General features: G+C 44.6%; 1 protein-coding gene across 7 annotated transcripts in view; it reads left to right on the plus strand.

Annotated features, from left to right (window-relative positions):
• The window catches only part of GLIS3 (GLIS family zinc finger 3), a 181,585-nt gene that overhangs the window by 140,315 nt on the left and 15,171 nt on the right, over positions 1 to 26,099 (plus strand). For all 7 annotated transcript variants that reach the window (XM_081844929.1, XM_081844930.1, XM_081844928.1 and 4 more), the window contains 3 exons: positions 2,400 to 2,541; positions 12,124 to 12,292; positions 20,686 to 20,888. In XM_081844929.1, the coding sequence (XP_081701055.1) occupies positions 2,400 to 2,541; positions 12,124 to 12,292; positions 20,686 to 20,888 (514 nt within the window). The remainder of the gene's footprint in view (positions 1 to 2,399; positions 2,542 to 12,123; positions 12,293 to 20,685; positions 20,889 to 26,099) is intronic.

Consider the following 26,099-nt stretch of genomic DNA (forward strand, 5'->3'; position numbering starts at 1 on the left):
ATAAAAGCGGATTAGGGAGGGGGAGATTTGGGGCAGAGAAGTTATGGGGTAGAGGGGTTATTTCCCCCTGCATTTCTGATTCCAAGCAATTTTTCCTACCCTCAGCACCACAAACATGTCATTTATTTTGCAAACAATGTGATAGGGTGAATCGTTGGACATTTATTACCACTATTCACATTTCCATGTAACATTTTCAGTTGAACAATACTGTGTGTGATTCCTTTCTGTTCCATTGGGGCAATTCTCATTTCACTTTTTGTAATCAAGCACTATGTGTACACTCAGGTTCAAAATACACACGAGCCACAAAAAAGGCAGTATATGCACATATAAGGTAAAGGTAAAGGGACCCCTGACCATTAGGTCCAGTCGTGGCCGACTCTGGGGTTGTGGAGCTCATCTCGCTTTATTGGCCGAGGGAGCCGCGTACAGCTTCCAGGTCATGTGGCCAGCATGACTAAATCACTTCTGGTGAACCAGACCAGCGCACAGAAACGCTGTTTACCTTCCCGCCAGAGTGGTACCTATTTATCTACTTGCACTTTGATGTGCTTTCGAACTGCTAGGCTAGTAGGAGCAGGGACCAAGCAACAGGAGCTCACCCCATTGCAGGGATTCGAACCGCCAACCTTGTGATCGGCAAGTCCTAGGCTCTGTGGTTTAACTCACAGCGCCACCCGCGTCCCTATATGCACATGTACTTTTCTCCATTTGTCCTTAAAATATATGTATATAGGAAACCACATCCTTTTTCGCAGCCTGCATGTGACTTGAGAAACAAATCTATTTTGTGTGTGTATTCCCAATCAACATTTCAAAGCATTTCATTCAGGTTCCTAAAAAATGCAAAAACTCAAACCACACTTTGCTTCATTCTTTATTATCCCTCCTTTTCCCCATATTCTGAATCCAATTACACATAGCTGGGATGCTGATAAAGGAAAGAGATCAGCTCCATACAGTATAATAATAATAATAATAATAATAATAATAATAATAATAGATACATTGCTGGCAAGCTGAGTGTAAAGGAACCTTTTTAAAGGCAAATATAAACATAGGATAAATAATGTAGCCTTGAAATCTTTCTTGGGAAGGTTAATTGTTTTTGAACAATATTTCATGGCAATTAGTGCCACTTTCACTACTTATTCTAAGAATCTGGATGGGGAAAATGTAGATACCTTTGACCTTAGAAATATACATGGATAATAGCAGTAATAGCTGTTAAGCAATGCAGAGTGGAGTTCATGGTTACAGCATGAGAAACATCTGGGTCCTGGAAGTGGGAGACGCATGAGGGATAAACGAGAAAAGATACAAGAACTCATCGTACATAATTCTGGTTTTGCTTCTTAGCAAAATGGGGACAGGGGTGTGAGAGCAGCTATCAAGACAGGACAACAGCTTGGGATGGAAATGGCCACAACTTTATTGATTACAGATGTCTGAAGGCTTTGGTATAGGCACTGGGGATGCATGCGGAATCAACCAACCCAATTTCTGGTTTATTTCTTCACCAGAACCCCCTAGGATGCAGATCAAATAGGGAGAACTCCCTAGGATGCTCTTTTGGGGAGTTCTGAGGTCCATTAGCAACCATCTTGGCCTTCAGACAAAACTCCCCCCCTAAGCCCCTTTACCGGGATACTCTGATAATTTGTTCCAGTTGGATAGACTGCGAAGTCATTCTGTCTTATGCTGTCCATAAGCGTCAATATGCCGTTTTCACCATTCTCAGCAAATGCATTTGTTATGCTCCAAATGTTGGGATTACCGTATTTTTTGCTCTATAAGACGCACATTTTACCCTCCAAAAATTAAGGGGAAATGTGTGTGCGTCTTATGGAGCGAATGCAGGCTCCTTGGCTTCAGCGATAGGAACGCAAAGACTTCGAAGCGCAGTGGAAGCGCTTCCGTCGTGCTCCGAAGGCTTCGGGTTGCCTTCACTGAAGCCAGGAGAGTCTTGCTCTCCAGGCTTCAGCGAAAGGAACCCAAAGCCTCTGGAGACTTCGGGTTCCTTTTGCTGAAGGGTATGTGCCCCTTCAGCTAAGGCGCAACACCCCTTCAGCTAAGCGGGAGGAGAAATGGAAGGGGCTCCGTTTCTCCTGCTGCTTCGCTGAAGGGGCGCTGCGCAGAGAGGGGAAGATTTTTTCCCCCTTGTTCTCCCCCTCTAAAATAAGGTGCGTCCTATGGTCAGGTGCGTCCTATAGAGCGAAAAATATGGTACATGCTTGCTCCTGGTCTTTAAAACATGGGGGGGGGGGTGTAATGCAATCTTCTGATTTCATTTTGTTATCACTGAAACAGAATTATATTATTATGTTTCATTATTATGCTGTTTGTTGTTTCTCTGTAACACATGGTTTTTTCTCTTTTCTGTGCTTGTATTTCAGTTGCGTTCAAGTATAGAGCTTGACCAGGACATTCTCAATGACTGTCTCACGATCCAGCCTCTCCAACCTCCTGCATCTCCCCAGGGCACTTCTGAAAGCACTGTCAGGCAATCTCCAGGACCTGTGCATGACATTTACACAGGTAGGGTATAGGGGGGAAAGGGAAAGAAACGTTATGTACAGGGTAGGAGTCCAGGAAATAATTTTGTTGCCCATAAAAGTAAAGGAACAGACAATAAAAATGAACTGACAATAAAAGCAAAACAATTTTAATCTGGAGTCAGTATGAAAGTTTCATGAAGGATACAAGTAGGATCACGAAAAAGGAAAGAACTGTAAAGCCCAATTAAATTTACAGGGAGAAAATTAAGAGCAGTTTCCGCAAGAAACCAAAGGGAGTTTACCGTATCATCTTGGAAAACATCTTAGTTCAGTTTAATCCAGGCCTCAAAGCCAAAAATGAAGCTTCAGGCACCCCTATCACTCTTATGGGAAAACATTTTTAAGGCTGTAAGTTTTTCTCTTTTTGAGAGACATGGATGGAATTACAGATATAGAAACCCCTCCTGAGTGGATATATGCATGATATACATGCCTTTAAAGTTGCTTGGAGGATTCCCTTCCCTTCTGTGGTTTTAGTAACAGTGATTTTATTAGGAATATGGCAGGCATTGAAGGAGTGTCCCTAGGAAAGGAATGTACAGACTTCCAAAAGGATGGGAGATGTAACAAATGAGAGAAGTTAAATGAAAAAAAAAACTAGACTGAGACTTGAATTCTTCTCAGGATAATTGTGATGGCCTGGGATTCAGATTCAGATGCTTAACCTGAGGGATCCCAGCCTGCACAGGATTCCCCGCCTCCAGAACCAGCTGAGCCGGGGCTGGGGCTTGAGCCTGAAGGGTCCTCACCTGTGCTGGATCCTCAGGTGCAGGCACCAGCTGAGTCTGCTCTGGCTCCTGAGGTGATGGAGGACCCATTGCCTGCAGGTCCTCCACTCTCAGCCCCATCAGAGGAAGCTGAGGTTGCCTCTGGGTTCGGTAACCCTCCAGCCTCTCCTGAGCTGCAGAGGCTCAGGGCAGAGAGGCGGAGGGAACTAAGTTCCTGCAGGAGGAGTGCTCGCCTCCAGGCCAGGAGAGGCGAGTCACCTGAGGTTCGGGGCCGCCCTATGCCTTGGGGCATATAAAAGCCAGCCAGCCCCAGTCCCAAGTTGCGGGAGCAACGTTGGTGGTTGTCAGTCCCTGCCTGAACCCTGCCCAGCACCCAGCTTCGACTTTTACGGACTGCCTTCATATTGTTTCATCATCCACAGACTGGACTTGGACCTTGCCTCTTGATTAACCCCTGGGACCAGCACAATAATCATAGAAAGCTCCCTTATATTGAGCCAGACCATTAATCTATCTGGCTCATTATGATCTGCACTAATTAGGCAAGTAGAGTTTCTGACGGGACACGGGTGGCGCTGTGGGTAAAACCTCAGCGCCTAGGACTTGCCGATCGTCAGGTCGGCGGTTCGAATCCCCGCGGCGGGGTGCGCTCCCGTTGCTCGGTCCCAGCGCCTGCCCACCTAGCAGTTCGAAAGCACCCCTGGGTGCAAGTAGATAAATAGGGACCGCTTACTAGTGGGAAGGTAAACGGCGTTTCCGTGTGCTGCGCTGGCTCGCCAGATGCAGCTTGTCACGCTGGCCACGTGACCCGGAAGTGTCTGTTGACAGCGCTGGCCCCCGGCCTCTTAAGTAAGATGGGCGCACAACCCTAGAGTCGGACACGACTGGCCCGTACAGGCAGGGGTACCTTTACCTTTACCTAGAGTTTCTGACAGGGTTTTCCCACCCTCACCCTACATGGAAACACCAGGGAGCGAATCTGGGACTTGTAATAGGCAGGCATGTGATTTATCCCGATTCATGGCCCTTCTTCCAAAGGAGGATGGCAATATTCTGCCTTTACTTTATATTTAATGCCTATGGAGGAGGTCATTTGGGTCACTGCAGATTACTATACAGGGCTGAGAAAAAACTGCACTTGTTTAAATTACCCCTTATATGCAATTATTAAAAGTAAGCACACCCTGTCCGTCATTGCAACTGGTCACAGATTTAGCGGCGGTAAAGAGCAATTCAATATCAAATGATGGGTTAACTGATACAGACACAAATTGTTTTCTTTCGCTCCCGCTGGTGCCAGACTAAACTGGCTAAAATCAAATGAGGGATATGCAGTGCACCCAGGACAACTTGATGATAGTGAGGAGGCTGACGCATGAAAAATGTTATTATATAACGACTGAAGATTCATTGGACCCCTCGCTGCTTTAGTTAGCCAGCTTTTTATAATCCCCATGAATAGTCTCTGCTGCGACCCTCACAATCATTTTGAAAACTAACTACAAGAGGGGGGAAAGCACCAATAAAATTCCTACATGCTGCTAGCATGCATAGCAATAATGGGGGACCTGCTGTGAAACAATATAGAACATGTCAGAGATGCCAGAGGAAAGGGTGAAGTTCGCGGTGGAGCTCCGTCCTGGTCCCAAGAGGTCACAGCTGTTTCTTTGGCTGGCTGATATCCTTTAGGTTTGCCTTCAGATATTTCTAGTGATTGGCAGCTGGAACAATTGATTAACTGAGGCAGATGAACATATTGGAAACTCTTATTGCTTTTGTGATTAAGAGCCAGCAGAATCCCCAAAGCAATAAATTGTGGGATCTGGATTAAAATCTGTCTTGCTAAAAGTGAAGGTCATTACATTAGATTGCTGCCATTCAAAAGATTGCTGGCTCTTATCTGGTTCAGAAGATTGTCGTTTGCCTTCTGAGTTCTTGTCTTATGTAGAAAGGAAATATTTATAGTCATTTATGCCAATGCAATTTAAAACTCATAGCCCACAAGATCCTAAACAGTTCTACAGATTTGAATAGAACACCTTTAGTTTTAGTTGCACAGCTGTATTCCTGGGTGAATCTGGAAATGGAGCTTTGGATATTTTTGTCCTGCTAGTGAACTATATAAGAACAAATACTACTTTTATATATTATTAATCCTAACTGCTGCTTTACATGGCCAGGTAAACAACAATGACTTCTTTTTCTTTCTTTCTTTTTAACTAAAAGGCTATTCAAATTATATTTGCATGTCATAATTAAATATTTGTGTTGCTTAGTCAGCTTCATCCACAACAAATAGATTAATCATGCAACAGCATAAATATATTTATCCTCAGATTTTTATACTTTTATTTATTTATTTATTTATTTATTTTAATCACTTCATATACCGCCCTTTATTGGCAGATCCCAGAGGGGTGTACAACATTAAAAACATAATTTGCATAGCATAATAATAATAATAAAACAATCCCAGCCTCACCCCGCTCTGGCAGATACCATGTCACCGCCCTGGGAGACAGCTGCTGTTGTTGAATAGAAACACTTGTTCTTGGAAGGAAGGCCCATTTTAATAGATTGTCATTATGGCCCCTGTAGCATCTTCACTTCTAGGGCAAATGGCATCTGGTGGGGTGATTTTCACTGGAACTTCAGGATGGAAGGAAAGGGTCAACCTTCTTCACCTTTGTCAAGATGCCAGTCCATATGGGAGGAGCCCTGTGCGTCTATCACTTAAAAAGCTAGGTAAAGGTAAAGGGACCCCTGACCATTAGGTCCAGTCATGACCGACTCTGGGGTTGCGGCACTCAGCTCGCTTTATTGGCCGAAGGAGCCGGCGCACAGCTTCCGGGTCATGTGGCCAGCATGACTAAGCCACTTCTGGCGAACCAGAGCAGTGCATGGAAACGCCGTTTACCTTCCCATTGGAGTGTTACCTATTTATCTACTTGCACTTTGACGTGCTTTCGAACTGCTAGGTTGGCAGGAGCAGGGACCGAACAATGGGAGCTCACCCCATTACGGGGATTCGAACTGCCAACCTTCTGATCGGCAAGTCCTAGGCTCAGTGGTTTAACCCACAGCGCCACCCACATCCCTACTTAAAAAGCTACACACACACACAATTGTGGAGGTAACGCAGTATAATGTCATAATGCACAGCACAGCTCTGAGTTGATTTCTCTATCAATTTAACAACAAAACATCGGAAACCCTCAAACTGACCCCTTATTTTGACACTGATTTGTTTAAGTCCACCTGCAGCCCTGAGACACAACTGGAAGGCTCCCAGTTTGAGCAGGATTTTTCGGCCTATGAAAGCCCCATTTTATGGCTGCTTAGACATTTAAGTGGGGAGATGGCAACACTTTTGCACTTTGATTATTCTAAAAGGAGGTAGATGATGTCTTTTTTTATGTGAAAAAGATTGACAGAGAACCATAATTTAAGAATAATATACCCATGGAAATGAATTACGACATTATTGGTAGTTTGCAGGAGGAAAGGTGGCAATTCTCCATTTCAGAAAGGTTCTTTAAATTACAGAGTACTTTCTGTGCTAAGATGGGAAGAAACTTTTTTTTTTTTTTTAAAAAAAAGAAGCTTTGATTTGGAAGCAGTTTGAGAATGCAAACTCTCATTTCTTAATTGTGTGCAAGGTGACGCCGTCCATCACCTCTACATGATTTCTTCTTAAAAGCTTTTGGGAAGTATAAATGTGAAACTTCATAAGCACAATGCATGTGAGGAGCCCTTGTGTTCGATGCCTCTATATGATGAGCATCATTCTTCCTGCCACAGTTACTGTCATTTAAATACAAATTATTATATATATAATTTTAGCTTCAATGCAGAAATGTTCTGTTGATTTAAATGCTGCAGCATAAACATCACAAGGATAAGATGAAAACAGCAGAGAGCTATTATCTTCCCAAATGGCTGATTTCTCTTTTGAAGAGATTACAACACTATAGGCCTCGAGTTTTCCAAAGGGGCAGGAAAGGAGCCGTTGGGATGAGAATGAAGAGATGGGAGCAATTAAATAGATTAAAACGGGCCATCAATGTATTAATAAAATAATAATAAGTAAAATGCGTATAAGCCTTGCAAACATCAGGAGGAGGTGGGGTTGCGGGCTTCACGCCCCCAACACATGCGGAGGCTGGTTTCCAGCCCCCGTGCGATCAGGGGAATCCTCGGGCCACGTCATCCCCTGAGCCAGTCAATCGACTGGCTAGGAATGTGTGGCTTGCCTCACTTAAGGCAAGCACGGCCCCGGGATGTCCCTCTTTTGCCTGCACAGCTGCTGTTGTTTCCCACCCACCCGCCCTTTAAGGTTTCTCTTTTGACCTTGCTATGGACATCGGTTGGTCGCCCTTAAGGGGCCTGGTAGGAATTTTTTCCACTTGGTAAATTGGCACCAGCTATTTGGTTTTTCACCTACCTCATAGCAAATTGTCACAACTCCTTTGGTTTTGGTGGTTAGGCATCGGTAGGGGTATTGTTATGTAGATGTGTTGGGGGGGGGGAGCGCCATCACCTCCCCCAAATATTGAAGGGTAGTCCGGTAAAGGATTCCAGGGGGCATGGCCTCGTCCGAAGCCTATGGAGGTCAGGGCCTAAAGCGCACCCCTGAGCAGTGACCCCGGGGGAGTACCTAGTTGATGTGCATCAGCAGGGCTCCCCCTGCTGGTGTTAACCCTTCATGCAAGCAGGCTAAAGCCGGATAGTCGGATAGGACCAGTGCCTGTAACCAATAAAGTTGTGGCCAATTTTAGCCCATTAACCTAATACAATGGTGCCACGTGTCTTTATTACTATTGGGGGGAGGCGGGAACTCGCCACGCAATTAAGTCCTGCAGTAACAATTCTGGTAGTTCTAGAGGGAGGCTCATGTTGCCCTTGGTAGGCTAGGGATTCCCCACGATGGCTCTATCAGTTCTGGAATTCTATGTGCAGGTCTGGTCTCTGGCATCCATCCATCTCGGGAGACGATGGAGGAGGGTGCCTTTGGGGGGAGGGAGTCAAACTGTAGGAAGGTTGCAGTGTCTGCTGTGGCTGTGGAGACATGTTTAGTTGCAGCTGGGGCAGATGAAAGTGTCTGGTTGTGCTGCTGCAGACGTCCCATGACATTTCTTCTCTCTGTGCTCCACCCAGCGGTTATTTCTCCTCTGGTCACTGTTAGTTTCTGTTTCTCACTGAGCAGCTGCTGGGAGTCACAGGACTCTGTTTACATTCCAGAGTCCTTGCAGTCTCACGGGAAAGGGAGACGGGATGTGACGTTAGTGGTTTCCGGTTTCCTTTGTTCCTTTGTTTCAGTTGCTCTCTGCTCTCACAGGGAGAGGATGTATATTTCTTTGCTCTCTGTGTAGCTAGAAAATAAAGCATAGCAATGTAGCTCATACTGTCTCATCCTTCCCTGTGTTGGGAACTCTGCTAGCAGTATGTACATTGGAGCCTCATCAAAGGCCCGAGGTCGTTAAACACGTCGGGAGGCGATTCCAAAGATGAGCCTTATCAGCTTGGCTGAGCTGAGGTTCCGATGGTCACTGCTATGAATGCATGACTTGAATGCCTGTCTGCAGGCACTGAGGTCACCTGCAAGGGATTCCCATATGGCAGAGTTGATGTGGCCAGCCTTCATGTCTTCATGTTTACAGACATCTTTGTAATGCAGAGTTGGTCTGAAGCCTGAAGCCAGCACCCCATAGAGCACATCCTTGGGGATCCTGCCGTCTTCCATTCTGTGGGCATGACCAAGCCAGTGTAGACGTCGCTGAGACAGGAGTGCAAACATGCTGAGGATGTGAGCTTGGGAGAGCACATCTTTGTTTGAAACTCTGTCCTGCCATGTGATACTCCAAATCTTTATGATACAGGACATGTGGAAGGTGTTGAGGTGTCACTTCTGATGGTTGTCAGTTGCCCAGGACTCAGTTCCATAAAGCAACATGCTCAACACTCTTCCTTTTTTCATTTTTTATTTTAAAAAAATATTATTAAAATAATTCAACATTAATACATACATGTTACGAATATACAAACATACATTTCATACAATCCTTAAGAATATTCATACATATCCACACTCAATCCCACAAATATTTCATTTTCCCACCACCATCCCTCACCCCTCAGCCCACCCCTGTGATAAACTTCCAATCTACTCAATTGCTATTTCTTTCCACTTCTATTACTTTCTTTCACATACTTTTAAACCAATTTTCTGCTTCTTTTTCTGTTACACATTGTTATCCATCTTATTTAGTATTTCCGTAATTATAACGGAACTTGTTTATTCTAATAGGAGTTCTGATCTTTCAATATAACACTCTTCCTTTTGGGTTTGGACGGTAGCATCACATTCTCCCATACTCTTTTGGAGAGGTGAGACACTGCTGTGGCAGCCTTGCCAATATGCTTGCCCAGTTCAGCACTGGTGGAGAGCTGATCTTTTTCATGCCTAGTTGTGGCCTTTCCATAAACATCTGGCTGCTGATGAAAGCAGAATTTTGGGCAAAAGCATCCCCTAGCCTGATCTGGCAGGGCTCTTCAGATACTCAGTTCATCAGCTGTAGGAATCGTAGCGTAATTCCACTACATCCACCTTTGGCAGACAAAGCCCTGCTGCAGATGGCTTTGGATGGCAGCGCTGGCTGGGGCTGTGTGGAGTTCAGGACATCTGGAGGATGCCCCAGGCTTGGTGAAAGCTCTCCCACCTAGTGAACTTAGCAATATCATCTCTACAGAGAATGCTTCTTGGATCTTCATGGTCATGGTTTCATATTTTATTATTAAAACCACAGTGAAATACACTGTCCATTACGGAACTATCAAAGACAGAATGCACCTCGTTGCTGCTCACCCATTAGGGTCACATTCCAATAAAATATAAAATATCCACACATCTTTACAAAGGGGGCAGCCAGTTTCTCTCACTCATTTTAATGCTGTTGGTTTGCTCATAAATATTGTTCCCTATAATCCTTTTCTGAAGGCGTGACTACAAACATCCAGTTTTACTATACATATTGTAGCAGTTGTTAATTAGATTTTGCACCAGATAAACATGCCTTGCTCTTTTAACAATGCCAATAAGCAGCGTGTTAGTGATAAAGGCTATGTACAGCTTATTATCCCACAAATACTTTCTAATATCACTTTCCAGTAATTATCCTAACACAATCTAGCTTGTGTCCCACATATGAGAGCAGCAGCAATTATCTCAAATGCTGATATATCTACTTTTAATCCTTTTTAGTGTATTATATCACCTGCGTAAGATTTTATAAAAGCTATCTTTAAGGATTACTGAAAATAAGTACTTGAGAATCCCTGGACCCCTGTATAAGTCCAGTCTGCTTCTGACAAAGGTGGTTTTAAATTCCTCTCTCACTTTAATCCACAAGACTTCAGTCTGCTCCTCCAAAAGGACTTTATAGTGGGGAGGGGGGACCTTCAACCTGGAGGCTTGGTGGGGTCCTCCCAGTCTCTCTATCTGATCCTCTGGATTCTCCCTGGGCTTTTGCCTGGCTAGATGTGTCCTTTAACTGTGATATTACTGCTTACTTGCCAAGATGGAGAGAATATTATTATTATTGTTGCTGCTGATGTTCTCATTGCTGTTGTGATTATTTACATTTGTATCCCAGTTTTTCTTCAAGGAGCTCAAGGTGGCTTATATAGTTCTCCTCCCCAGTTTTAATGGGATGCGGGTGGTGCTGGGGTCTAAACCGCCAAGCCTCTTGGGCTTGCCGATCAGAAGGTTGGCGGTTCGAATCCCCGTGACAGGGTGAACTACTGCTCTGTCCCAGCCCTTGCCAACTTAGCAGTTCGAAAGTACACCAGTGCAAGTAGATAAATAGGCACTGCTCCGGCGGGAAGGTAAACGGCGTTTCCGTGCGCTGCTCTGGTTTGCGTCACGGTGTTCTGTTGCTCCAGAAGTGGTTTTAGTCCTGCTGGCCACACGACCCTGAAAGCTGTCTGTGGACAAACACTGGCTCCCTTGGCCTGAAAGTAGAGATGAGCAGCCACACCCCATAGTCAAGTTTGACTGGACTTAACCGTCCAGAGGTCCTTTACCTTTTTACCTTTTACCTCACCATTTTATCCCCACAACAATCCTGTTGTTGGGCTGAGAGTAATTGGGTGGCCCAAGGTCAGCCAGCAAGCTTCATGGCTGAGTGGGGATTTGAACCCTGGTTTCCCAGGCCATAGCCTGATGCTCTAACCCTCAAGCCACACTGGCTCTTCCCAGGGTGGGGGGAGGCAGTGTAGAAATAAGACTGTGTGGCTGAGGTTTGCCTTGCTGTACAAAGGGGTAAACATCATCTTAAAGGTAAAGGTAAAGGGGCCCCTGACCATTAGGTCCAGTCGTGACCGACTCTGGGGTTGCGGCGCTCATCTCGCTTTATTGGACGAGGGACCCGGTGTACAGCTTCCGGGTTATGTGGCTAGCATGACTAAGCCACTTCTGGCGAACCAGAGCAGCGCACGGAAATGCCGTTTACCTTCCCGCCAGAGCGGTACCTATTTATCTACTTGCACTTTGACGTGCTTTCGAACTGCTAGGTTGGCAGGAGCAGGGACTGAGCAACGGGAGCTCACCCCGTTGCGGGGATTCGAACCACCGACCTTCTGATCAGCAAGTCCTAGGCTCTGTGGTTTAACCTACAGCGCCACCCGCGTCCCATCATCTTACTCATGTTTAAAACTCCTGGTGTAGTGAAAGCAAAGCTTCCGATTTGCAGCCGAAGACTAAATTAAGATGCTCACTTGAGGAATCTGAAGATGTGTGCCTGTCCTAAAAGTGAATGTTTTTGCTCTCCTTGCAGCGGCCCTGTTCTCCAACACCCACGCCAGTCAAAATGGAGCTGCTACGGGCTCCCTGCCCCCATCACACTCGGTGAGCCACGCTTCTTCAGGGCACAATGTGCATGGCAGCCCCCACAACCCACCAACCCAGGTGCCCCCTCTCACAACAGGGGACTCAGAAACAGAGAGGTAAGGCCACAAATGGGGGGTATTTTTTCCATCCTATCTCACTTAATCAGACCAAAGGGAGTCGTCTTTGGGATGCTGGCTCAGGATTTCCAAAACAATGAAAAAATCTGAGCCATAGTGTCTAAAACCACTGAAATTCCTTACATTTCTAAAGAAGTGCATTGCATGCAAGTAAAAGACATCTGATGTGTTCTGTACAGCTCTGATATTCACAAATAAGAGACCACACTTTAAAATAAGGACATTCCTTAAACTAATTGACATATAATCTTTCTTGTTCACATTTACTACCAATCTGCTATATGGCTGATTTGTGATGACTCCAATTGTCCCATAGGTCAAATTTGCTTAAACGATGATCACCATCCACCATACCATCAAATTCAGAACCTACCAAACCCCTGAGATTGATTATGTCTTGAGCAGGGCCAGCCCTACCATTAGATGGAGTGTGGCTACTGCCTCAGGTAACAGATGCTGGTGGGGGTGGCATTAATGGCAGCCTCCCACCTTTCCTCCTGAACCCACCTGGACTGCCACCCTCTGATGGAGGACAGAGCTGGGAGCCCTGTGATTTATTTATTTATTCATTTCATTTTTTACATGATCCAAGGATGGAGCATATCAGATATAATATCAAGCAATACAACAACCCCATCAAAAACAATAAAACTCTCTCTCTCTCTCTCTCTCTCTCTATATGTATATATGGTTTAACTACTTTTCCTTACTGCAGAAGAAATACATCATAGACCCACATCACCAACACCTGCCTAAAAAGGCAGGTTTTCAGCTGATGCCAAAATCAACCAATGACAATGTCAGACAGATTTTAAAATAGAAGACATTCCTATTCCAAAGCGTGCTGGCTCATTCACTCCCCAAACCTTCAAGCACAATATATTGAGGCCCTAGGTTGGCAGGAGCAGGGACTGAGCAACGGGAGCTCACCCCATCGCAGGGATTCGAACCGCCGACCTTCTGATCGGCAAGCCCTAGGCTCTGTGGTTTAGACCACAGCGCCACCCGCGTCCCTTGAGGCCCTAAATAGCATGGAATAAATCCTTGTCCTTTCCCCCCGCACTAGTTCTGAGTTTAGCACACTTGAATGGATTTCAATGGGTTTAAATCTGCCTTGTGGCTGAACAGTGTGTCATGCATAGAATGGCATTGTAAAAGTTTTTGCTTTGTCATCATTAAGGTACACTTGTAATACACAGCTGGTTTTATCATATACGTATGCAATCTGCTAATAAATGTTACATAGCTATGCATTCAAAAGGCAGCTGTAAGTGATTACTCTAGGCTGTGAGCAGCTATTTGTTGCTGATTAGATTGTGATCTCACATCTTTACTTATGTCTGGAATGTTAGACATCACAGCAAGGTAGAACTGCATTTTCCTAGATTCAGTTTTCATCTGCAAGACATATAATTAAAGGCAACAATTTTGGAAAGAAATATGTTGCAACCATTTCTTTCCTCCAGGTAGATTAAATGAAAAATTTCCTGTATCACATAATGAAAAATTAACTGCTTTTTCTAAACTAGAATGTTTGATATATGCCTCTTAAATCAACCGCTTTTCCTTTATAACCATAAACAACTGGAACATATTTTGCCGTACTGAATGTTTCTTTTTTCAGACCAGCAGAATTATTATTAATCTATTTATATTTAAGAGTTTAGTGTAAGTTTATATTCCAGAGAAATTGAAATATTAGAAATTATTCTCTGGTGCCAAATTTGCATAACAAAAAGAACCTTCCTAATATAGTTCTCATTTTATTAAATGGTGTTGGTTATCTCCCAAATATTTTTATACTTAGTTTGAGAGAGACCTTCATAACTAGAAGTTTATTGTGGGCAAATCAACTACTTTTTAGCATCCTGAGAATCTTACCTTAAATTTAAGTAGAGTGGTACCTCGGTTTAAGAACAGCCCTGTTTATGAACTATTCAGTTTACGAACTCTGCAAAACCAGAAGTAGTGTCCCAGTTTGCGAACTTTACCTTGGTCTACGAACGGAAGCCGAATGGTGGAAGGGCACCGGCAGTGGGAGGCCTCATTACGGGAAGCGCGCCTCAGTTTAAGAACAATTTTGGTTTAAGAACGGACTTCCGGAATGGATTAAGTTCATAAACCGAGGTACCACTGTATGCGATGTACCACAAGCAACATTTCCTGATAAGGTGTGCAATACCTTATGTCCTGCTCCATCCTATCTTGGAAAGCTTATCCAGATAATCAGGGCAGCATGTGTCCCTACCCCATTTTACCTTTCATGGAATAATCCTGCAAGTCCCAGTTCAGTGGACCCACACATAATGGAGGGTGTTATGTACTGAAGTTCTCACCATGGGCCAATAGGGGGATACTGTAGATAGTTATGCAAATGAAGGATCGAAAGTGACGTTCAGTGATTGGATAGTTTTAGAAAGTTGTTACAGTAACATGGTACTGGAGCTCTATATAAGCAGGCTGACTGAGCCCTTCAGTTCAGTTCAGTCCTGGCCTGTGAATAAACAAGAGCTGTTTGAAGAATCGCTGTGTCGTCTTATATGTTCACCCACAACTTAACAGAGGGAAGTGGCTTTGCTTTGTTGGTGGTGGTGCAGTTCTGCTGCTGTTCTCTTTCTTAAAAAAGGTTGATAGACCTATGTTTGCATTAGGATACCTGCAGAAGTTGTTTGTACAGCAGATAAAATAGGCTAGTCTCAAAGCAAAGTCTGGATAGCAGGTTCAACTAAAATCCAGTTAAAGGGAGACATTTTTTAAGCTGTAACACTTGACCCTGGTTTAGTGCAGGGGATGCCAGTGCAGTTCCCACCAGTTATCTGACGACAACTCATAAAGAAATCAGCCCTGGAAGGGTTGGTCTGGAACAACTATTGACCAATAAGCCCTTTGCGGGGGTGGGGAGTGGAGATGGTGGACAGGGTTGTGCAGGGTAGCTGTCAGCATTCTTGGATCTTATGAAGTATGTAGATCTATTCCAATCTAGGTTCAGGCCTGGCCATGGGACTGAGTTGCCCTTGATCACCCTGATGGATGACCTTGACAGAGAGATGGACAAGGCAAGAGTGACCTTGCTTCTTGATCTCTCTGCAGCTTTAGAGATAGTTTTGACCATGGTATCCAAGAGGACTGTGTTGCCATGATTCCAGTTCTACCTCTGCGACCAAGTTCAAAGAGTGCATTGGAAGAGTGCTATTTGGCCCCTGGCAGCTATGCAATTTTTATTCCCAATACTATTTGATATCTATATGAAGTTGCTGGGATCAGTCATTAGGAGTTTGGGGACAACGTATCATCAGTATGCTGATGACAGTCATTTCCATTTTTCTGTAACATCTCCATCAGAAAAGGCCATGCAGGTCTTGGACATAGTGGTGGGATGGATGAGAGAAAATAAGTTGAGCTGAAATCCTGGCAAGACATTCAGTTGCACTCCTACATCCATCCATAGCAATGGTTTCAATTATTTAATGTTTACAAAGGAAAATGAAGGGAAAAAATAGTAGACAGTGAACTGAGAAGTAGATGAGGGATTACTGGAATATGGAGCTGATGCAAAATCAAGACAAATATATAAGAAAAAGACTCTAAGGAAACAGGAGAAAATTACACGGGTGAAGGTACATCAGGAGGAATATGTCTAAACATAAGTATGGAGTATTATTTATAGCTCCTTTTTATTTTGATGACATCAATCCTAGAAGAGGAGCACTAATTAGTGCCCATTCTCAGGTTGTGTAAAGAAGGATAGTTGGATGGCAGAAGCCTTTCAGAGTACAAATCACAGGAAAATTAAATGACTTGTTATAGGAAAATCTACACTCAAAATCTTATTGCAATGTGGTTTTAGGGTCAGCATAGCAATTTCCTCTCATGTCTGGGAGGCAGTGAAGGGACGGTGTCTCTTTTTTCTATTTATTGAGGAATTGTCTCTCAGCTAAAATGGCAGACACTGAGGAAACGGGGATCAATAAATCAAAGCTTGGGCCTGGATGAAACCAAGCTATCATAACGAAATGTTTTCCTAAACCCATTTTTTTAATGTCACAATTCTCTAAAGAGAGCGAGAAATACCAGCAGTTTTATGTTCCGGTATTCATTTTATGGTATGTATTACTGCTTGTTCTAATATAGGTTCAACTGTCAAGAAAACGGGGCTCTTTGTTCTTGCTTCTTTCCCTCGGAGATTTTGTGTTTACAAAAGTAAAACTGCACAAATCCCTGATACTAATATTTCCGCATATAGCTCATCTGTAAGCAAGTTAGTATCAAATTTGTTTTCCTTGCCTTTGACTCTGAACTGAGCTTGAGAACCAAACTACATGTTTCTCAAGAGATTCCATGACTAGATCTCCTAAACGTCGTTCCTGTTAGTCTCAGAGATGTTACTGTTTGTAATGAAAAGTAGCCATGGGAGAGAGAGCCAGTTTGATCAGGCTAGAAGGACTGAAGAGGAGGGTGGTTTTATTCATTTGTAATTTGTACTTGATTTATTTCACACAGTTCTGTTCTGCAGTATCACTGAATAGATGCTGATGGCAGCTTGCAGTATAATTAGCCCTCAGGTCTAAAAAGGCGAGTCAGCCCTGAGTTAAAGGGATTGTTGTTATTTATCTATTAATGGCACCTCAAGGCGACGTACAGGATACCTGGAGATGCTACCACCCCAATACTAAGCAGTTTTCCTGGTGAAAATATGCACGTCCCTGGATGTTGGCTGCCCTGACAGGGTGAAGAATAGTTTAAATTTTATTATCACAGGGCAGCAGCCAGAAGAGGACATATTAGAAGGGCTGATCTCCTAGCTGGCTCTCAAAGGCATTACCTTCTGTGAAGGTAAGAATCTAAAGGGAGAGAACATCACTATGATTGCCCAACTAGGATGCTCAGAGAAGACGAAATCCTTCTCCAGTAGCACAAGCACAAGAAAACTGAGTGGGTGGTGATCAACCTTCGAAACACCAAGTATAGTTCTTGTAGCTCCAGTACACTCTCCAGAAATGTCTGAGCAGGCAGTTAAGGCTTCCAGGAAGAGAAGCACAATCTGAAGAGCAGAAGCTGAGACAGAGACAGGAGTCTCGGCAGGCTTTCTATCATAGCAATAAGTAAGCAAATCTCACTTTGAGGCACAGAAAGAAATTCTTCCCAGGGGCCTATAAACCAACCTCTTCTTGCCTACAAGTACAATGAGGGACGGTCACATTTCTTGTGCTTGTAAAATAAAGAGTTGCTTCTATAGGACTTCAGCAGAGCACTCTATTGAAATGGTTTTCTTCAGGCAAGTAAAGTGCTGGGAAGAATGATATAAAGCTCAAGTGGATCAGCAGTTAAAGAAAACCAACTATTCTGTGCATTGTTCTGGATCTCTGGTAGTAACATTTATGCGCCAGAGTGTGCCATTATTGCAATAGGGAGATAATCTGACATTTCCTTGCCACTCAGAGACAAGGAGCCCATCTGGCTGAAGAAGCCTGCTTTCATTGTGTGAAAATCAGGGCTGGGAAACCTTTGATGTTTTTGGACTCCAATTCCAATTCTCCCCAAGCATTGGCCTTATTGGCTTGGGCTGATGGGAGTTGGAGTTCAACATCATCTCAAGGGCCATGGCTTCCCCAATCTGGGCGGTGGGTTGGATGCAAATCTGAAACACACACATAGGCTTCTGGGAGCTCCAATGAACCACCCACTTCTGCTTTTGAGATTAAAAGCCCCTCAACTACCTCATTGTCCCAGAAGCAGCTAGTTATTCCAAATAAAGCTTGAGATTTTTTTCCCTTCAAAATTCACCTCTAGACTATTTCACATACTTCAAAAGTTATCCAAGCAGATGCTGACATGAGAATGATTTGCTTTGTGATGTCTCACTACTTCAAAACTTAACATGAGACTCAAAGCTCAGATTCCCACTTGGACAATCATAGTGGAGGGAAGGGGGGGGGGAAGTGCTGCAGTGAGAAGATGGGTGGTACAGAACAGGCTGGCGACTTAGGCATCACCAGAAAAGAGGACAAAGATGAAAACATATTTGCTCATGATAATTTATATGTATAGATGCACATTTAGAAATGGTTGTTGTTTAGTCGTTTAGTCGTGTCCAACTCTTTGTGACCCCATGGACCAAAGCACGCCAGGCACTTCTGTCTTCCACTGCCTCCCTCAGTTTGGTCAGACTCATGCTGGTAGCTTCGAGAATACTGTCCAACCATCTCATCCTCTGTCATCCCCTTCTCCTTGTGCCCTCCATCTTTCCCAACATCAGGGTCTTTTCCAGGGAGTCTTCTCTTCTCATGAGGTGGCCAAAGTATTGGAGCCTCAGCTTCAGGATCTGTCCTTCCAGTGAGCACTCAGGGCTGATTTCCTTCAGAATGGATAGGTTTGATCTTCTTGCAGTCCATGGGACTCTCAAGAGTCTCCTCCAGCACCATAATTCAAAAGCATCAATTCTTCGGCGATCAGCCTTCTTTATGGTCCAGCTCTCACTTCCATACATCACCACTGGGAAAACCATAGCTTTAATTATACGGACCTTTGTAGAAATAGTTACTTCCATTTAAATAGAAATATAGTACATCTCACATAGTGGGGAGGACAGCATACCTGCTCAGTCTGTTTTCCATGGGCAACTTGAAGGCTCCTGCTTTCCCTAATTATGTTTTTTTCTCCTCATTCTGGACTTGGAGCAAACAGCCCTTCAGATAGGGACTCCATCAAACAGAGGAGTGTCCTATATGCACTATAGGTCCCTAGTGTACAAGGGTGTCCTTCATTTCATGCTCAATGATTCTGCCTTACAGCACAATCTTAAGCATACTTACTCAGAAGTAGGTTGAATTCAATGGGACTTACGCCCAGCTAAGTGGGTTTAGGGATAGGAATGTTAGGCATTATTGGGGGTGGGGGCTTTAATGAGGTTCCTTATTGCAGCCACCCACAGCTGGTTGCATTGTTAACTGCAGAGTGAGGCTCTGGACAGGGGAGAAGAGGGCAATCGCTTTGTCTGAGCTGATCTTCCCCAGCCTTTGAAGACAGAATTCTCTCTCTGTCTCTCTCATAACCCAGCTTGTGATTGTCTGCTTGGACTGCATGGCATGGCCACAATTTCTGGTGGTGGTTCCTGGTGGTTTCAAGCTGGTGTTGATTGTTGCATACACAAAATTTAATTTGCCGTTCCCCCAGTAACACGCTGTGATTTATTTGGGGACAAATCTGGATTGAAACACGGCCAAGTTTTTCTTTTGTAAGATGGCAGGCTGTATAAGTAGGTGCTATAGTCACCAACTTCAGTAAGCCAGGAATTCATGAAACGATTCATAAATCATTATAAAGACCACTAAAGTCTACTAAAAGGGAGACCTGTCTGGCTATACAAAACATTGTATTATCTTTTGCAAGCTTTTCTTAGATGTTAAATCCAATCTGAAATCTTTAAAACTCTGCTTTCATGTAAAGGGTTCTAAAGGATTTGTCTCCCTTCTGCTCTGCTGTTGGCTGACAGTTAAAGCCATTTTTCATTGATTAGATTTCACAGGTGAATTTTGTATCAGCCCCTCCCCTGCACACACACCAGAGGATAACATCAAATCATTCTTTACACAAGAAAGGCATCCATCTGTGCATTGTTCCAGCTCCCTAGAAGCTAATCAATAATATTTCCCTGTAAATGCAAAAATTGTAAAAATGAATCCCAGAGTATTTTGGTCTGAACGACCAGTAAACCTACACTGTAATACTTCGAACTTCTGCATTGGGCAGTTTATGAATGGAGTCTGCAGTTCCAAAATGTTTGCGTAATCCTGCAGTGAAAACTGTGCAGTGAAGATGCCATGGCAGAGAGTTCCTCATCCTGAGAGCATCAGGTGAGCCTTGGAGGAGAAGGTGAGGGTCTGACTTTACTGAGATACGCTTGCACCTTATCACTGCAGCAGCTGATGCCATATACCATATTTTTCGCTCTATAAGATGCACCAGACTACAAGACGCACCTAGTTTTTGGAGGAGGAAAACAAGAAAAAAAATATTCTGAATCTCAGAAGCCAGAACAGCAAGAGGGATCGCTGCGCAGTGAAAGCAGCAATCCCTCTTGTTGTTCTGGCTTCTGGGATAGCTGCGCAGCCTGCATTCGCTCCATAAGACGCACACACATTTCCCCTTACTGTTTAGGAGGGGAAAAGTGAGTTTTATAGAGCAAAAAATACGGTAACGTCCTAGCGGGTGGCACATTCTAAGTTCTATATTATAGGTTTTGTTTCACTGTGCATACAAATAGTTGTTTTGCAGTCTATGGCATGGAACAAAATGTATCTAGAACTAAATTAATCTAACATTCCCTTTTGACCATCTATATTCCTGTGTCCCCCCCCCCTTTAATTCTTCAGGTTTTCAGCTTCTGCTTCTTTTTCTCCGCATCATATAAGCCCCAGGAGAATTTCTGCTCCTCCTCCTTTGATACAGAAAAGGACACCAGCATCCTTTGATACAGAAAAGGACACCAGCATCCACCAACTTGGAGGAACCCATTTGAAGGCATATGAGCCGTCAGCAAACCTGTCGTTTCAGCCAAACAGCATCCAAATCCAAGGTAAGGCAGCAAACTGCTTCCATATTCCTCTGTATTCATGCTCAGGAGACAAACTGCCAAGTTCCAAAGTGCTTAAGGTACTTGCCTCCATATCCTCATCCATGAAGCTGAGAAGTGTAGGCTGGACTTTTCAAGGAGCTGTCGTGTCCCTTTGAATATGTACTCCAAGTTCATGCACTTTGTTTTTAAATATTTAGCAAAGCTGTTCTCCAGAAAGGAACAAAATTGGTATGGGCAAAGCATAAAGCATCCCCAGAGTCTCCCCTTTCATTTTTCTTTTCTTTTTTAATAAAAAAATTATTGATTTTCACAAAATTATAAACAAAACAAACAAACAAACAAACATGGATCATAACCTTATTAAAATTACACTTATTAACATTGTTAAATGGCTTCCTCGCTTCCCCTTGGTTGAATTTCCATGCACTTCCTTTTAACGGTTTTCCAAATCAAAGTTCTTATGAAATTTAACCAAAACATTAACATCCTTATATCTTTTAATTTTAAAATTAAACATATTGATTCATCACTTAACTTATATAAAATCCTAAGCCAATTAAATATCTGCAAGCTATTTTCAATTAATTTAATTTTACATATTTAACTAAATAATCATTAAATTTTGTCCATTCTTCCTGATACTCCTCCTCCTTCTGGTCGTGGACTCTTCCGGTTAGGTCGGCTAGCTCCGAAAACTCCATCATCTTCCCCTTTCATTTTTTAAAAAGCATGTTCCTAGTCAGTGTGGTGTAGTGGTTAAGAGCGGTAGTCTCGTAATCTGGGGAATCGGGTTCGCGTCTCTGCTCCTCCACATGCAGCTGCTGGGTGACCTTGGGCCAGTCACACTTCTTGAAGTCTCTCAGCCCCACTCACCTCACAGAGTGTTTGTTGTGGGAGAGGAAGGGAAAGGAAAATGTTAGCCGCTTTGAGACTCCTTTGGGTAGTCATAAAGCAGGATATCAAATCCAAACTCTTCTTCTTCTTCCTTGTGGCATTGGAAAAAGGTTCTGGTCAATGTTTGACAAAACATCTTAAACCAGAAAGGGATTCGGTGGGGATTTTGGAGATCAGAGGGCAAGGCCACATCTTTTTTTTCCTTTTCTCATTGCATTAGCAATGACCCTGCTAGCTGGCCCTCTCCCCCTGCTCCCTGCCTCAGAGCGAGGTACCGTAGTGCCTTGGTTGTCAAACGCCTTGGTACTCAGAAGTTTTGGCTCCCAAACGCCGCAAACCCAGAAGTGAGTGTTCCGGTTTGCGACTGTTTTTTGGAAGCCGAACATCTGACGCGGCTTCCGATTGAGTACAGGAAGCTCCTACAGCCAATCAGAAGCCGTGCCTTGGTTTTTGAACTGTTCCAGGAGTCGAACGGACTCCCGGAACAGATTAAGTTCGACAACCAAGGTACCACTATATTCTGGCCAAGGTGGCTGGGGGAGTACCCTGTAACTTGAAACAGAAAGCAACTTTTTAGGAGGATTTCTAGTTACCCCAAATGCCTCTCTCTGAGGGAGATCCCTCCCTTGGCCCTTAGAGGAGAAGAGCCCCACAGGAGCCTCTCGCAGGCAGCAGCAAGAGATGCAGAGCTGGTTCAGTAGCCAGGCCAGGGAGGAAATGGACCTAGAGGAGCACGGTGAGTTCAGTCACATGGGATGCTGCAGAAAGGGCCACCTGTGATGGCCTGGGAATCCGATTCAGAGGCTGAACCGGAGGAATCCCAGCCTGCACAGGAGTCCCCGCCTCCAGGGCCGGCTGAACTGGGGCAGGGCCTTGATTCTGAAGCGCCTGCACCTGTGCCAGATCCTCAGGAGCAGGAACCAGGTGAATCCACTCTGGCTCCAGAGGTGGTTAAGGACTCAGTGCCTACAGGTGAGTCTCCCCCTGGGCCCAGTAACCCTTCAGCCTCTCCTGAACTGCAGAGGCTCAGGGCAGAGAGGCGAAGGGAACTGGTTTCTCCCAGGAGGAGTGCTTGCCTTAAGGCCAGGAGAGGCGGGTCTCCTGGGGGCTGGGACCGCCCCTGGCCTCAGAGAAGATAAAGGCCAGTCAGCCCGGTCCCAGGTTGCGGGAGCAACGTCGTTGATGAGCTGTTTCGGCCAGCATCCAGTCCTGTTTTCCCCAGAGTTCCTGTCCTTGCCCAGCTTCCCTCTGTGGACCCCGCTTCGCCCGAGGAGGACTGTCTGCCGACCCTCAACTCAGGTCCTGGACCTCGCCCCACGGTAACCTCCTCCCCCGTGGACCAGCACACCACCACTGTGGTGCCGAACAGAAGGCGAAAGGCTGGAGGTGTTGGATTGTGGTGTTGTACAAGATGCTGCTGACACTTGAGGCACAAGGTCTGCCACTGCAAGTGCGCAGGGGGGAACCAACTCACATCTTCCCCAATCCTGCTGCCTAAGCCAATTGTCTCATCCTGCCCTGACTAACAGAGACAAAAGAAAGTATCTCAGATAAACAAGCTTAACTGGCATAATTTATATACAGTGGTACCTCGGGTTAGGGACACGGGTGGCACTGTGGGTTAAACCACAGAGCCTAGGACTTGCTGATCAGAAGGTCAGCGGTTCGAATCCCTGCGACGGGGTGAGCTTCCATTGCTCGGTCCCTGCTCCTGCCAACCTAGCAGTTTGAAAGCACGTCAAAGTGCAAGTAGATAAATAGGTACCGCTCCGGTGGGAAGGTAAACAGCATTTACATGCACTGCTCTGGTTCGCCAGAAGCGGCTTAGTCATGCTGGCTCCCTCGACCAATAAAGCGAGATGAGCGCTGCAACCCCAGAGTCGGTCACGACTGGACCTAATGGTCAGGGGTCCCTTTACCTTTACCTTTACCTTGGGTTACATATGCTTCAGGTTACAGATGCTTCAGGTTACACACTCCGCTAACCCAGAAATATTACCTTGGGTTAAGAACTTTGCTTCAGGGTGAGGACAGAAATCGTGCAGTGGTGGCATGGCGGCAGCAGGAGGCCCCATTAGCTAAAGTGGTGCTTCTGGTTAAGAACAGTTTCAGGTTAAGAACGGACCTCCGGAACGAATTAAGTACTTAACCCGAGGTACCACTGTATAATACAAAATTGTGCTATCTTGGTGCAGAAGTTTGAGATAGATTTTTAGCTGCACAGCATACCTTGTCTCAGCCTGCATCAGCTCCCATGCATGCCTTCCGCTTTTTAAGCTGAGTGCTCCTGCAGGACGGAAGAAACATGGCACTTTTACCATAAAGGTGTAATAAAATGGAGGCTGGGAGATATTAATTCAGCACAATGTAGATGCAGGGGTGCTTCCAGGCTGGCAAGTCCCAGCACTGCCCAGTTGTGGCTTCTCCACTTTCAGCTCCATTCAGAACTGCCACTGGGTTTCCATACTTAGGCAGGTGACAAAGTGCTCTTTCTGTGTGCAGATCTTGTTATCTTCCATCCACAGTGGGGGCTGTGACATAAATATGGGGGTGGGCAGGGAAGAGACAGTTCACTTAAGCACACAAGGTTTTAATTAATTTCCCCCAATAATTTCTGAAATCAATTCTTAAATCTGCACTATAATGGAGGAAATATGGCACTTTAGTTATTGACTGTTGACTCTCCTGTCAGCAGAGATAAATATGTGGTGATTAGGAAAACTAAGGTATAAATCTTGGTTACCAAAACTCCCTTTTGATATAAGGTGTTCAGTGATAAAGCCTCACAAGCTCAGAAGACATTCATCACACCAGAGACAAAGATTTTGAGGGGTTGACGATCATCTTGAGTGAGGAACAGTCACTGGACCCACACACTGCAAAATAGTCCTTCAATTAGGGCAAACCTCCTTCTTTTAACTATTACTAAGACTGGAAATATCAGCAACCTCAGATATGCAGATGACACAACCTTGATGGCAGAAAGTGAGGAGGAATTAAAGAACCTTTTAATGAGGGTGAAAGAGGAGAGTGCAAAATATGGTCTGAAGCTCAACATCAAAAAAACAAAGATCATGGCCACTGGTCCCATCACCTCCTGGCAAATAGAAGGGGAAGAAATGGAGGCAGTGAGAGATTTTACTTTCTTGGGCTCCATGATCACTGCAGATGGTGACAGCAGTCACGAAATTAAAAGACGCCTGCTTCTTGGGAGAAAAGCAATGACAAACCTAGACAGCATCTTAAAAAGCAGAGACATCACCTTGCCAACAAAGGTCCGTATAGTTCAAGCTATGGTTTTCCCAGTATTGATGTATGGAAGTGAGAGCTGGACCATAAAGAAGGCTGATTGCCAAAGAATGGATGCTTTTGAATTATGGTGCTGGAGGAGACTGCAAGAAGATCAAACCTATCCATTCTGAAGGAAATCAGCCCTGAGTGCTCACTGGAAGGACAGATCGTGAAGCTGAGGCTCCAAGACTTTGGCCACCTCATGAGAAGAGAAGACTCCCTGGAAAAGACCCTGATGTTGGGAAAGATGGAGGGCACAAGAAGGGGACGGCAGAGGACGAGATGGTTAGATAGTGTTCTCGAAGCTACCAGCATGAGTTTGACCAAACTGTGGGAGACAGTGGAAGACAGGAGTGCCTGGCGTGCTCTGGTCCATGGGGTCACGAAGAGTCGGACACGACTAAACGACTAAACAAAGACTGGAAATAGCACAGAGAGTGGGCAGGCTGCTGGGGGCCAAAAAAAGAATTCGTTAAGAGGCTAGAAAACAAATAAAAAAACTTAAATTAATTACTTGACTTTGAACTGATAAGATGGCTCTGAACCTGCTTTAAATCTTCATTTTATACTGCCTGTAAATCATAGAATCATAGATTTGGAAGGGACCCCAAGGGCCATCTAGTCCACCCCCTGCAATGCAGGAATTGCACACGTGGGAGTCCTAGCACAGAGTGTCCATTGTCAAGGCTCCTTAGGTGAATCCCACCTTTGGTTATTATTTTCTTCCCATTCCTTGGTCTGTTCCATTATGGAGTAATTTCCTTTATTTTAATTTGGTTTTTTTACATGAGATGCCATCATCCATGTGTTTCTCTTACCACTCATAGCAAGAGTTGCAAGCATCAGGCTGCAAACCTTTGCCCTGCCCTGACATTTTTGCTGTATAAATCACTCCCCTCCACTCAGCCTCTCTTTTGGGCACTTCAGTGAAGAGGAAACAATGAGACCGAGTTTTTAGTTAAGCGTCTCAGTAACCTGCAAAGAATAAAAATCTGCTGTCCTGGGTCATGCTGCTGCAACTCAGTA

Source organism: Podarcis erhardii, assembly GCF_964252035.2.
Source record: "Podarcis erhardii genome assembly, chromosome: 17".
NCBI lineage: Eukaryota > Metazoa > Chordata > Lepidosauria > Squamata > Lacertidae > Podarcis > Podarcis erhardii.